General features: G+C 33.7%; 1 protein-coding gene and 1 long non-coding RNA gene across 14 annotated transcripts in view; both read right to left on the bottom strand.

Annotated features, from left to right (window-relative positions):
• The window catches only part of LOC143057396 (3',5'-cyclic-AMP phosphodiesterase 4C-like), a 307,472-nt gene that overhangs the window by 96,291 nt on the left and 196,029 nt on the right, over positions 1 to 15,152 (bottom strand). For 10 of the 13 annotated variants that reach the window (XM_076230709.1, XM_076230757.1, XM_076230777.1 and 7 more), the window contains 2 exons: positions 10,908 to 11,090; positions 1,626 to 1,667 (listed from right to left, as the gene is read on the bottom strand). In XM_076230709.1, the coding sequence (XP_076086824.1) occupies positions 1,626 to 1,667; positions 10,908 to 11,090 (225 nt within the window). The remainder of the gene's footprint in view (positions 1 to 1,625; positions 1,668 to 10,907; positions 11,091 to 15,152) is intronic. The other 3 variants (XM_076230750.1, XM_076230722.1, XM_076230797.1) reach the window with 1 other exon arrangement.
• LOC143057539 (uncharacterized) lies at positions 3,970 to 9,163 on the bottom strand. The gene is made up of 2 exons (XR_012972728.1): positions 7,382 to 9,163; positions 3,970 to 4,998 (listed from the first exon to the last, which is right to left on the bottom strand). It is a non-coding gene; the product is annotated as an uncharacterized LOC143057539 (long non-coding RNA).

Here is a 15,152-nt window from a genome sequence, read left to right as displayed (position 1 = left end):
TTTGATGGTTAATAACACTTGATATTGTCAGTTTTTTTCACATGTTTGATGGTTAATAACACTTGATACTGTCAGTGTTAATGGAATTCAACTTGGCATTCAGTATTTTTGTCATACCTTTTTGGCATTCAGTATTTTTGTCATACCTTTTTGGCATTCAGTATTTTTGTCATACCTTTTTGGCATTCAGTATTTTTGTTATACCTTTTTGGCTGATTCATAAAGAAATTTGTGCACATAGAATCAAATATGGTGACAAAAGGGTAGCAGAAATTACCCAAACTATGTCAATTCAAAAATATCTACCATCTGATTTAACTAAGTAATAAAAAGTTTTAATTTGAGAACTTTGAATCATGACATTTTATAAATCAATTTGTAAAAGAGCATGTTTATATACAACAAGTTATTATAATTTGAATATATTATCTACTGTTATTTTGTATTGGAGACAATGATAAAAATAATGGTGAAGTGAAGCCAAAGTTATCTCCCATTGATAATGTGAAGCATGGTCGAATTATCTCCCCTTGAACTTGAATTCATCATACAAATATATTTTCATCTTTCTTTCAAAACACATATAAACATAATCACCTTAAATATATTTTCATCTTTCTTTCAAAACACATATAAAAACAATCACCTTTGAAACAATATCTAAAACAAATTAAATTATAAAATGTCATAACAATCTAAGGTTTTATATTTTTATAAAAGCCTGCATAGTAACTACTATATATTTAATTTGATAAATATGAAAACTTCTATCAAAATAAAAATTTGTAAGTTTTGCACTAGTTGATAAATAAAAAGAACTGAATTTAGACTGCAACTTAAAATTGTTTTGACCATTACAGTATTCTGGATAGGGATCTAGAACAAGCACAGCACTATAACACATCATCACACACAGACAAACATGTAGCCATACTAACATGCAGAAATCAGCACAATTTTCTAGCTGCTTGTTTAGCATGTAGTTCATTTGCCTATTTATTAGAGAAAATTTGACAGATTGTGTGAAGCGTGAACTGAGTTTACAAAACAATATATCTTGTTGACAGATGTGTATATAAAAACTGCAGAAATCTTTAGAAAATCATTGGATATATTCAAAATAAAGATATCTGATATTGATACAGCTGTGAGTCAGTGGCATGGCACTGCAATTAAATGGTTGTATTTTAAAGTCAATAAACTATCAAATCCTAAAATGCAATTTGAAATGAAAAAAACTAAACGTAAAAAATGTGACTTGTACTCAAATGATGATATTTTAGACATAGTTAATCATGATATATCTGATTTACTCTACAGAACATCAAAAATATTTGATTGCAAAAATTTTATAATAAACATTTATCTCTGGTCTATGGGAGGTAACTCTAATGTTTTAAAGCAGCCAACACATACATGTTTGATACATCACAGTACAGAAATAAGATACACATAAGTGCAATTATAAGTTAAATATTTGTGTGAAGTAATTATATACAATTTACATTATTACACAGCTAACAAAGTAGTAATGTAAATCAATAGGTAAATATCAAACAGCTGTGAATAAAGAAAGTCTATCTAAACAATTGATATGTTAGTAAAAACATAGCAAAGTCACTTACTGGGGACCTTTAGTGGAGTTTGATGTTGGTGTCGGTGGTGACCTTCAATGACAAAATTCACAAAGATGTACTTTTAAAGTTTTAATCTTTACATCTAATAGCAAAAGCCAACACACTGATTTGAAATACAAAAATACTTTTACTACTAACACTACCTAAAGCTGAAAAAACTCTGTAATATTAATAAGCACTACCCAAAGCTGAAAAAAATAACTAAAAGCTCTGTTCGGATGTCCAAAGCTGAAACAAACAGTTCAAAAATCTTTCTAAAGCTGAAATAAATATTACAAATGTCTACCTAAAGCTGAAATAAACAGTTAAGGTGTCAACCTAAAGCTGAAATAAACAGTTAAGGTGTCCACCTAAAGCTGAAATAAACAGTTAAGGTGTCCACCTAAAGCTGAAATAAACAGTTATGGTGTCCACCTAAAGGTGAAATAAACAGTTAAGGTGTCCACCTAAAGGTGAAATAAACAGTTAAGGTGTCCACCTAAAGCTGAAATAAACAGTTAAGGTGTCCACCTAAAGCTGAAATAAACAGTTATGGTGTCCACCTAAAGCTGAAATAAACAGTTATGGTGTCCACCTAAAGCTGAAATAAACAGTTAAGGTGTCCACCTAAAGCTGAAATAAACAGTTATGGTGTCCACCTAAAGCTGAAATAAACAGTTAAGGTGTCTACCTAAAGCTGAAATAAACAGTTAAGGTGTCCACCTAAAGCTGAAATAAACAGTTAAGGTGTCCACCTAAAGGTGAAATAAACAGTTAAGGTGTCCACCTAAAGCTGAAATAAACAGTTATGGTGTCTACCTAAAGCTGAAATAAACAGTTAAGGTGTCCACCTAAAGCTGAAATAAACAGTTAAGGTGTCCACCTAAAGGTGAAATAAACAGTTAAGGTGTCCACCTAAAGCTGAAATAAACAGTTATGGTGTCCACCTAAAGGTGAAATAAACAGTTAAGGTGTCTACCTAAAGCTGAAATAAACAGTTATGGTGTCCACCTAAAGCTGAAATAAACAGTTAAGGTGTCCACCTAAAGCTGAAATAAACAGTTATGGTGTCCACCTAAAGCTGAAATAAACAGTTAAGGTGTCCACCTAAAGCTGAAATAAACAGTTATGGTGTCCACCTAAAGGTGAAATAAACAGTTATGGTGTCCACCTAAAGCTGAAATAAACAGTTATGGTGTCCACCTAAAGGTGAAATAAACAGTTAAGGTGTCTACCTAAAGGTGAAATAAACAGTTAAGGTGTCCACCTAAAGCTGAAATAAACAGTTAAGGTGTCCACCTAAAGGTGAAATAAACAGTTAAGGTGTCCACCTAAAGCTGAAATAAACAGTTATGGTGTCCACCTAAAGGTGAAATAAACAGTTAAGGTGTCTACCTAAAGCTGAAATAAACAGTTAAGGTGTCCACCTAAAGCTGAAATAAACAGTTAAGGTGTCTACCTAAAGCTGAAATAAACAGTTAAGGTGTCCACCTAAAGCTGAAATAAACAGTTATGGTGTCCACCTAAAGGTGAAATAAACAGTTAAGGTGTCTACCTAAAGCTGAAATAAACAGTTATGGTGTCCACCTAAAGCTGAAATAAACAGTTAAGGTGTCCACCTAAAGCTGAAATAAACAGTTAAGGTGTCCACCTAAAGGTGAAATAAACAGTTAAGGTGTCCACCTAAAGCTGAAATAAACAGTTATGGTGTCCACCTAAAGGTGAAATAAACAGTTAAGGTGTCTACCTAAAGCTGAAATAAACAGTTATGGTGTCCACCTAAAGCTGAAATAAACAGTTAAGGTGTCTACCTAAAGCTGAAATAAACAGTTAAGGTGTCCACCTAAAGCTGAAATAAACAGTTAAGGTGTCCACCTAAAGCTGAAATAAACAGTTAAGGTGTCCACCTAAAGCTGAAATAAACAGTTAAGGTGTCCACCTAAAGCTGAAATAAACAGTTAAGGTGTCCACCTAAAGCTGAAATAAACAGTTAAGGTGTCCACCTAAAGCTGAAATAAACAGTTAAGGTGTCCACCTAAAGCTGAAATAAACAGTTAAGGTGTCCACCTAAAGCTGAAATAAACAGTTAAGGTGTCTACCTAAAGCTGAAATAAACAGTTAAGGTGTCCACCTAAAGCTGAAATAAACAGTTAAGGTGTCCACCTAAAGGTGAAATAAACAGTTATGGTGTCCACCTAAAGGTGAAATATATAGTTCATTTGTACCTTGATAACATTCGTAATGTTGAATATTGTACAATTTTGTTCACAAATTGGAATTTTGTGAACGTAGTTACACTTACCTGATATCCTTACATTATGGATTATCTTTCCGGTATTTGGTCACATCTCGCTCAAAACGCTTGACTGATCAAGAATTCAAACCTCTCGGTGAATCAGTCCAAGCGTGAGAACCCCTTCAGTATTCTCCGGCGAAATCCAAACAGATTGCCAAAAGAATTACTAATGGGGAGGAGGTGGGTAGTATATCAGGTAAGTGTAACTACGTTCACAAAATTCCAATTTGTGAACAAAATTGTACAATTTTAATATTACTTGTTACACTTACCTGATATCCTTACATTATGGATATCCATAGATTCTAAAGCAGTCCCAACTCAAGCGGTGGACTGTAATTCTTTTGTTCAAATAATGTACACTATATTACACTATATACAAAGTCTAAATGTTTGACTTTAAACACATTAAATAGATGTCTTTTTCATCTCACACAAAAAGGTTTAAAAGCTTGCATCGCATCTCGTCGGATATGAATAGTTCCAACACTATACAAACTATATTACAAGTTAAAAAACTGTACACATTTTTCTTCTTTTTTTTTTTTTTTCGAATTTTATGTATTTTTCTTCTTTTTTTTTTTTTTTTTTTACTTCGATAAAACATGAGGGTCTATGTGACGTAAGTAAAATTTGGTGAATGTGGATTCCCTGCTCCAATCAGCAGCTTCCATGATGTTCTTCATTGATGCACCTTTATAAAGAGCCCAAGAAGGACCAATAGCTCTTGTCGAATGAGCCTTAACAGATTTCTTTTTGTCGTTATATGCCATCTGAATGGTACTCACAATCCATGATGAAATTGTTTGACTTGAAATTGGCTTATGTGGATTACTGATTGCTAAGAACAATTTACTATCTTGTCTGTTTTCACCACGAAAATTGTCAGTGCTCTTTAAATAGTACGTTAATGCCCTTTTAGGGTCAAGAAGCTTTTCTGCATCAAAGGCAGGTACAAAAATCTTAGCACCAAAATGTCCAGGACGGTCTTGTTTTGACAATCCTTCTCTAATAAAATAAACTCCTCTGCTATGTACAGATATATTTCCATCTCCCAAACGTAAGGCCTGTATATCACTGCAACGCCTGAAAGTAGTGATAGCAATTAAAAATACAGTTTTCCATGTGATAAACTTGAGTTCAGCCTTTTTCATTGGTTCAAAAGGCTTTTTCTTTAACATTTCAAGTATTTTATCTAAATTCCATTCAGGAAGTAGTTTGACCCTGGGAGGCCTTGAATTGAAAACACCCTTCAATAAACGAATAATGTATGGGTGTTGACCTACTGGTATTTTTTCAACTGGGGGTAAAACACTTGATAACATAGATCTGTAGCCCCCAATCGTACTATACTGGAGACCACTGGTATACAGACTTGTAAGAAAATCTGCAGTTTCTGTTAAAGAGGCAGAATAGGGATCAATTTCCCTTTCACTACACCAGCCACAGAATTTTTTGAACTTACTAGAATAGTCCTTTTGAGTTCCTGTTCTCCAAGAAGCTGACATGAGTTGTCTAGTTTCTTTAGAAAAGCCTCTCTTTTTGAAAATTCTGTTGATAGAGGCCATGCAACCAGACTGAATATTTCTGGGCTTGGATGGTATATTTTTGTTCTTGGCTGATGTAGTAGATTTTTTTGAACTGGTATTTTTATGGGATAATCTGATATCATTTTTAGCAGTTCTGGGTACCAGTGTCTCCTTGGCCAATGAGGAGCTACAAGAATTAGCTGGCAATTGTACCGATTCATGTGTTGGAGCACTTTCGGTACTAGACAGATCGGAGGAAATGCATACCCGATTACATTGTCCCACGGTATGGACAGAGCATCTATTGCATATGCTTCCGGGTGTGGAAACCATGAACAAAAAATTTTCACTTTGCGATTTTCCGCTGATGCAAACAAATCTATCATCGGTCTGCCTAACCTGACAAAAATTTGTTGAGCTACAGTCTCCTGAAGAGACCACTCTGTGTGTCTTATTTTTGTCCGTGATAGAAGATCTGCTAACACATTCGCTTTGCCTGCTATATGTGCTGCTTTTATCTGAATTTTGTGTTCTATTAGGAGTTTCAACAAATCCCAAGTTTTTTGACAAAGCTGAATTGATTTGGTGCCCCCCTGTTTGTTTATGTATTGTACAACAGTCGAGTTGTCGCATCGCAGAAGTACATTTTTCCTTTTCAACTGAGGGAGAAAATGTTGTATTGTTTTCAGTACAGCTTCCAACTCTAGACAATTGATATGTTGAGTTTTCTGTATATCTGACCAGGTCCCCTGGACTATCTGGGAATCCATGTGACCACCCCAACCGTTCGATGTAGAAGCATCTGTCGTTATGGTCACATGAGTTTCCCAGTGTTGTAAAGATCTGCCCTTTGTAATGTTGGCTGTATCTGACCACCAAATCAGATGAGATTTTAGATATTGTGTAATTGGAACATTCAGTTCCAGATTTTGAGAAGTGGGGCGCCAATGACTCAGCAAATAAATTTGAATTGGTCTCATATGAAGTCTTGCATAGGGAATCATCTCTATGCAAGAAGCCATAATTCCAAGTAGATGTAAAAAATCTCTGGCTGTTGCATGTTTTTTCAAGTTCATTACTTTGACTGTTTTTTGTAATTTCAACACTCTTTCTTGTGTTGGCATTACTATTCCTAAATCCAGATGGAATAATGCACCTATATATGTTATTTTCTGTGTTGGAGTTAAAGAGGATTTTTTTAGATTGATTATGAAACCCAACTTTACCAGAAGATTCAACACTATCTCTCGATCCTGGACTAACATGAGAGATGATTGATTTACTAGAAACCAGTCGTCCAGGTATACTACTAGTCTGATGCCTTGTGCTCGTAAATGTGCAGCTACTACCGATACTACTTTGGTAAAAACTCGAGGAGCTGATGTTGGACCAAACGGTAGAGCTGAAAATTGTAAGCAAGGGCTGTTTTTTACACAAAACCTCAGATACTGTCTGTGTTTTTGAAATACAGGGATATGCATATATGCGTCCTTTAGATCGAGAGATATTGCCCAATCCCCTTGTTTTACTACATTCAAAACTGTTGACAGAGAGTCCATTTTGAAGTGTTGTTTTCGGAGATACCTGTTGAGGGGTTTTAAATTTATTACGGGTCTCATGTCCCCTGTTTTTTTCGGAACTAGGAAAAATGTGCTGTAGAAACCGTTTAAAATGTCCGCTTGCGGAACATATTCTACAGCGCTTTTTTCCATAAGTTCTTTTACTTCTAAATGTAAAATTTCTAAATCTTTTGCAGGAACAGAAGTTATTTTTACTCCTGTTTTTGGAGGAAACTGTTGAAATTCCAGTTTGTAGCCCTCTTTTATAATTGATAAAACCCACTGATCGTTTGTTATTTTTGTCCATTCCTTTAGAAATAGGCTTAAACGACCCCCTACAGGTATCTCTGGAAGCAACATTTGCACATGAAAGTTGCTTACCTTGATCTGATAGTCATTTCTTTTGTTGCCCTTTGGCATGAAATGGGTTGTTAAAGCGACGAAAATTGTTCGTTGTACCAGAACTCTTGTCGTCTTTATCTGGTCTTGTTACTGTACTAGTTCTTTGTACTGTACGCTGTGTATTAGACTTAGCACCTGTGAAAGTAGAACCTTGTGCATTGTCAAATTTTGGTTTCTTAGACCAATCATTGGAAAATTGATTGCCTGTAGCTTTCCTTTTCACTGAAAAAGTTTTATTTACATGTAATTCAGGCAGTAACTCTTTTAATTGTTTATTTTTGTCAACCCTGTCTTTAAGGGTTTGTTCCATATTGTCACCAATGACACCTGACTTTGTCAAAGGTAATGATACAAGTGGATGCTTAAGCTCTTTAATATCATTAAGACCTGTGTCCTCTAAAGTAGCTTTTCTACGAATTAAGTGGTGAAATGCACCAGCCCGTGCCACTTGGTCCAAAGATTTTGTAGACATTGCAAATATGTCTCTTACAAGTTGGATAGATTTGTCTAGATTAACTTCATTTTCAGACAAAGTATTTAACAAATTGCCCAAAGCTTGTTGGGTGTATGCTGTAGTAATTATCCCCATGCGTGCAGCTACCTGGCCTTGATACGCCAACTTTTCAAGGGATTTTAAACAAGGATTGTATAAATTGCTTTTCTGGCTTACTGAATAAGCTTTAGCACCATGTTTTTTCACTAATAAATCAGGTACCATATTATCTAGACTAGGTACTTCTAAAATATCACTAGTTTTCTCGTGAACAGGAAAACTGTGTCTATATTCATCATTATAGGCTGTCAACCTTTCTGGATTTTTACACCTCCAAGAACCAGATAAAATATCAATTTGACTTTTGTCAAGAATAAGACCTCCAGAGCTTGTCTCTTTTTTAGTCTTTACATCATCCCCAAATAAAGATTTTAAGTGATCATTATTGTTCTCATCTGAGTCACTTTCATTACCATTCACATATTTACTGAATCTTGATGAAGATTTTTGAGGATTTTCAGTTTCACTTTTTAAAGAAGACTCATCTTCTGATAGTAAACCTATGTCATGTCTTTCTCTAAGGCCTGGTGCCAAAGATACAACATCTTCATTTTCCCTTTCACGAACTGAATCTGTTGGAAAATGTTCATGGTTAGAATCCTGAACAAGTCTGTGCGCTCCTGAAGAGCCACTATCTTGTTCAGATTGATTCTGACAAGGTCTCTGCTCACCTGACGTGACAGTATCCTTGTTTATATTTATACCATCGTTTGAACTAAATAAATCAAAAAATTTATCAAACCTGGTTTCTATCTGTGAGAAACGGCTTTCCCATTTCTTATTCAGTTCCTCTACCTCGTCCTTTTTCTTGGACCTACGGGAACTGGTCTTTCTCGAGGCTTTTGGCTCCGCCATTTTATCCCGAGCATCCCCTGCCACTGATGATTTTGGACTGCTGGCAGTAGAAAGTACCTCGTCTTCACTGAGCGTGTGATGAACGGTAGCTTCCGTCATCCTTGCACGCATACGAAAACTTAATTTGCAAAAACTTGTGTCTTAGACACGTTAATTCTGACGAATAAAGAAACGTGACCGCTTTGGATTTCGCCGGAAAGAATACTGAAGGGGTTCTCACGCTTGGACTGATTCACCGAGAGGTTTGAATTCTTGATCAGTCAAGCGTTTTGAGCGAGATGTGACCAAATACCGGAAAGATAATCCATAATGTAAGGATATCAGGTAAGTGTAACAAGTAATATTAAAAATTGAAATTTGATACAAGATAATAATTCCCAAGTATTATTTACAATAGGATACTTCTAATTTATACTAGGGGGCCTAAAGGTATCTATCACCCAACAGGCACATTATGACATTACCAATCAATTCTACTTATTCTTAAGGAACACAGTGGATTGGCAATTAAAGAAAGTCTAATTTGCCTTCTTGCTTAACCCTTTCCTCCATGGAAATTATTTTTTACGTACTTGATTCGCATAGGATTTTTCAATATAATAAAATAATCAGGTTTAAAGTATTAAAATTCATTGGTAAAATGAATATTTCATAAAAGAAATTCCAGTCAGATATTCTCATGAATATCCTTTTTGTATTAGATACAAATTTTATTAAGTCTGATTCAGATTTGTCTTAGGTAAGATGTTTCAACTGAGGCACTTACACAGGCGTCAAAAGGCGTCATTATGGAGTAAAGGGGTGGCGTCAAAAGGAGTCATTATGGAGGAAAGGGTTAAATGCAAGGTAACCAAGCTGTAGACCAAGTATTAAACCATTCTCTTATATAGCCAAGAAAACCTCTTTTTTACAATTAGAGTTTCTAACTTTTGGCCAACAAAAGTTGCTACACTTTGGATGTAAAAATTGAATACTCCTTACTAATTTTTCTTGTCTTCTATGTAAGGCAATGGTTTAATATTTGGCAGCTTGATAATGTTGAATTGTAGTAAGAAAGCAAAAAAGGGGAGTAAAATGGGCTGTAGAAATAAAGGGGAGTAACATGGGCTGTAGAAATATAAAGGGGAGTAATATGGGCTGTAGAAATATAAAGCCTTCTCTTTCATAGTAGCCAAGAAAACTTGGAAGAAAAGTTTGTACGATCAGTGTTTTAAATTGTGAAATTTAAAATACGGTACATGTATTGTAAAACAGCAGATTTAAAAAAAGAATTTCTCTAGCTGTACAACACAACCTTATCAAACTGCAGACCAAATATGGAAGCAATTCCTTTCATAAAACCCCAAATACTTCAATGAAAAACTAGGACTTCTTTGATAGGTCGATACAAATAAGAAAATTTAAAGGACAATTCAAATATGACAATTACATTGGAAAAAAACCAAAAGTTTACTTTCTGCATTAGTAACACAAATTTGTAACAAAAATTATAAATTCACGAGCTTGACATTATAGTGTATTAGGATTTTAAAACTGAGTACTGTTAACAGCAAAGTCTTAATAGTACTGCATAACTATGTACTTTGTGATCCAACTAACATCTGAACTACCTAAAACATGCCAGGAAAAATGTCAGTTTAATCTTTGGTACAAACTCTGTCCAGATTAAAAAATAAGCTTATAGATATTTCTCATCAGATCTGAAATAGGATAGATATGACAGATGTCATGTTGGAAAATAAAACATCTAAAACTGACGTAATATCATCTATAATACATCATAGACACCATCTGGTGAACAGAAATCAATACATTTACATCACAAACAAGATCAGTTTACAATTTGAAGAAGTTTAACATTGGAAGGGAAGTAACTCTGGTAGGCTTCAACACTGTATTATGACTTTTATATGGGGAGTAACTCTAATATGCTTGGAGATGATGAAATTATTTGAAAAGAAAGAGATTTTTCTTCGACAGCAAATTTTAAACATTGATTGTTTCTTTTACCAGACCTTTTATTTTGTCAGCATGTATTAATCTTACTGAATGTTCTATACTAACTAAAATAATATAAGATCCACTACTAATACTTACATCTCACTTTGCATGGAGGAGTGTCTGGAAACTGATTTGGGAGACAAGTCATAGTCGCTGTCTGATCTGTAGAGAAAAGATTCTCGTCTCTGTGGAAGGTTTTGTAGGACAAGACGACTGGAAGACGGACTGGAACCCTCAAGAGTAGGACGACCTGGGCCAGTTCCATTCTCTACATCAAAACTGAAAAAGAAATAAACTAATATAAAGCTACTGAAATGTGTGATAATGTAAATGTTCTTGTCAAGAGTAACAATATTTTTTTCTTTTCTTTTAAAAAACAAACTTGTTGATAGCTGAACATTAGCTATTCTTTCAAATCAGATTCTAAACTACAGATGATTTATATAACTTGAATTCTTGAAAACTCTAGTATGTTGATATATCTTTATTTTGGTGTTTAATGACACAAGGACATATACCCATATCAATTAAATATATATATATATACTATTCATATAAATAACAGCGGCAACAAACTTTTTGTTCTTCCCTGGACGGGATTCAAACTCATGCTACTGAGATATCGAGGCACCAGATCGCCTTACACTATGCCAAACGCCCTAGTTATTATATCTAAATGTTATAAGCTGAAAAATTAATATTTTGAGGAGAGGGTTAATTGTGACTTTTTATTCTTAATACCCAAGAGTTTCTTTTTTCTTTTAGAATTGGTAAATATTGGCAACAACATTTAAGATCACTATCTTAAAACTTTAAATCAAGTGTTTTGATTTAAATGGTATGGTCTGGAGATATAATATGAAGATAATGTAAAGGATTGATGCTGAATCATGGGAAACAAAACTTATCAGACACACATCAACAAACATGAAAGTGTAATAGGATGTCAATGAACCTTCACTAACAGTTACTATGCCAGTAACCCATCGCGGATAGTTATGCCCATGAACTGTCACTGTCAATATCTTTCTTAACATATAACAACCATTATTGGGATGGACATGAACAAGACAGCAACCCAACAATCATCTTACTTAATATCATTTATTTTTAACACTGCTCAACTTTTTTTCTTAAAATCTGATGTCATATGTTTAACATCCAGTATATTATCATTCTTTTACAAACTTCTGTATCAATCTCCTAATAAGTCCCCTCACCAAATGACTAATTGTATCATCTTATTTCGTTGCTCCTAAATCATTGTCACCTTCACAGTCTCTTACCAAAACACCTTTACTCTTAAACCCCAATCCTATTTTTTCCTTCCACAATAACCCTGCTCAAAATTAAACTTACAGAAACATTTCAAATAACTAGAATTTCTATGATCCTTCAATTCTCCTATATACAATACATTATCCACGTCACATTTACATTTTATTTTATCGTCACACACATGATACGTCATTCCCTACATACTACATCATTAATCAAGTATTTGTCATTTTTAAACAAGATGTTGTAAATATATCCTCTGTAAGGTAATTGATGGTTTTATTGTGGAAACAGGTTGTGTTTCTAAATGTTATACAATTTATTTCAAAATATAGTTGCGCCTACATGTACCATCTGGAATCACTCCAGACATATAACGTGTCGTTAAACATAGAAATTTAAATGTTCACAATTTTCTATTTATTTCATAGCAACATTTGGAGATGGAAAATACCTGATAAAAATTTACTGAAATTAAAACCAAAAATAATGGATAAGCTAACATTTCACAACATCCTATAGACTTCTTGTATAATACAGTGATAACTGGTTACTTACAGACAAATTAGAGACTCACAAGCCTGGGTAGGGTAGGGATGAAGAGTTCTCAGAATTTTTAACTTTTGAATACTCAAGCTCTCTTGTTTTCATATGTCTATAGTAAAATATTTGAAGAGAAATAACAAGCAATATGTCAATGTTTCAAAAAGGGTATAGCTACTAGCTACAAAGATAGAGCTGGAATTGGTTAAATCTATAGTAAATTCATCTAATAAAGCTATTTATCTTAGCAATCCTGAATTAATACGTCACAGAAAACATGTAAATTGCACTGGCTAATGGAAGTACCATGATTAATAATACATTTATAGTTTATATGTACTCTATATAACCAGATACTTTTCTTTTTTGTTTTTCTTTCTTTGCATTGGTGATCATGCAACAAAAGTGAAAATAGAAGAACATTTGTATGGGAGAACATTTGTATAGGTGAACAATTGTGACAACACAAAGAAAATATCTACTATATAAATATTTCTAAGGGTGACTTCTTCCACTGCAAGATTATAAACTCCAATGAAAGGAATTAACATGCAAACTGATGTGACCAGAAACTTCTTATCATAGTTCATTTCTTTATCTGAATTGATTATTAAAAGGCTTTTCATTAAGAAGCTGAATGCGTTTAATGAATTGTATGTGCAATATCTATTCTATCTCATAAAAACAGCCAATAAAATTCAATTACTAAACTCAAATGCTGAAAAAAGCTTTTTAAATCTTTATTTTCCTACCATTCATTAATAAATCAATTCTTATAGACTTTTCTACCAAATTAGTAGCAGGTCACCTTACATGGTTTGTAGAGTCTAGGCTGACAATTTTACAAAAGTCTTATTAGCTTAAGATCTAAAACAGCTCCAGTCTTCTCCCTTAAGAAAAGTGATTACAAAAAATGTTTCTCCCATAGTAATTAATCATTACACTATATGTAAACAGAATGATTGAATTAAGAGCAGAATCTATCCATAAGCAAACATAAATATGACAGTAAAGTTCTATCCCTAATTAGCTACGGAATGTTTGTCTTTTATTATGTCATAAATCATACAAGTGTTTATCAATTTTCTTGCTAGTTGTTTAATTTATTTTAATATATTTATCTTTTAAATTATGCCTTGCAATGAATTTTTGTTATCTGAGGTGGTAGTCTGGCAGTGGCCATTATAAAATAACTTATGCATCCAATCTTGTAAAAGAAACAGAGGACCATAAGCATGTACATTATTTACAGCCAATCTTCAATAAAAATTGGACAATAAATAGGTGCTGGTACATCAAAGAAAGGTGAAAGATTAAAAGGGGCGTATAATCATTACATTATGCACACCCATTCTTTATCAATAAACATAGGACAACCAATGGGTACACAATGTACACCACTTCTTTATCAATAAACAAAGAACAGCCAACAGGTACATTATGCACACCCATTCTTTATCAATAAACAAAGAACAGCCAACAGGTACATTATGCACACCCATTCTTTATCAATAAACAAAGAACAGCCAACAGGTGCATTATGCACACCCATTCTTTATCAATAAACAAAGAACAGCCAACAGGTACATTATGCACACCCATTCTTTACCAATAAACAAAGAACAGCCAACAGGTGCATTATGCACACCCATTCTTTATCAATAAACAAAGAACAGTCAACAGGTACATTATGCACACCCATTCTTTATCAATAAACAAAGAACAGCCAACAGGTACATTATGCATACCCATTCTTTATCAATAAACAAAGAACAGCCAAAGGTACATTATGCACACCCATTCTTTATCAATAAACAAAGAACAGCCAACAGGTGCATTATGCACACCCATTCTTTATCAATAAACAAAGAACAACCAACAGGTACATTATGCACACCCATTCTTTATCAATAAACAAAGAACAGCCAAAGGTACATTATGCACACCCATTCTTAATCAATAAACAAAGAACAGCCAACAGGTACATTATGCACACCCATTCTTTATCAATAAACAAAGAACAACCAATGAGTACACCACTTCTTTATCAATGAACATAGCGTCGCTGGGTTTTCAAAATGTTGTATATGACTTTTTGGGCTAAAAATACTTTTTGACACCAATGGTCTGGACAGGAGGAAATCTTTGGTATTACAAAATAGCAGACTGTTAGACCAATCAAAACGTTTGAAATAAGACATATTACAAAATTGCCAATGTCAGTTGTTTGTAAAGTTTACTTCCAAAATGTTGTATGAAAATTTGAAAATCATTGTACAATGGCTTTGGGAATAAATTAATTATACTTTTCTTTATTTCTGTGAAAATAACTGAAGTTCTCGGATAATCCAGAAATGTTGTTATTTCACTGCTATTTACAAAAATGTTCAAGTTCACATACAACATTTTGGAAGCATGCATTTTGTCAAAATTTTCAAAGCCTGTTTGTGAGATATTTTTTTCTTGAAAAAAATGTAATTTACAACATAGGATAGGACAACCATCAGGTACATTATGTAC

This window comes from Mytilus galloprovincialis, chromosome 1, assembly GCF_965363235.1.
Source record: "Mytilus galloprovincialis chromosome 1, xbMytGall1.hap1.1, whole genome shotgun sequence".
In the NCBI taxonomy this organism is placed as follows: Eukaryota; Metazoa; Mollusca; class Bivalvia; order Mytilida; family Mytilidae; genus Mytilus; species Mytilus galloprovincialis.
The sequence above is the reverse complement of the archived record's forward strand: the minus strand, read 5'-3'. Positions and strand labels throughout refer to the sequence as shown.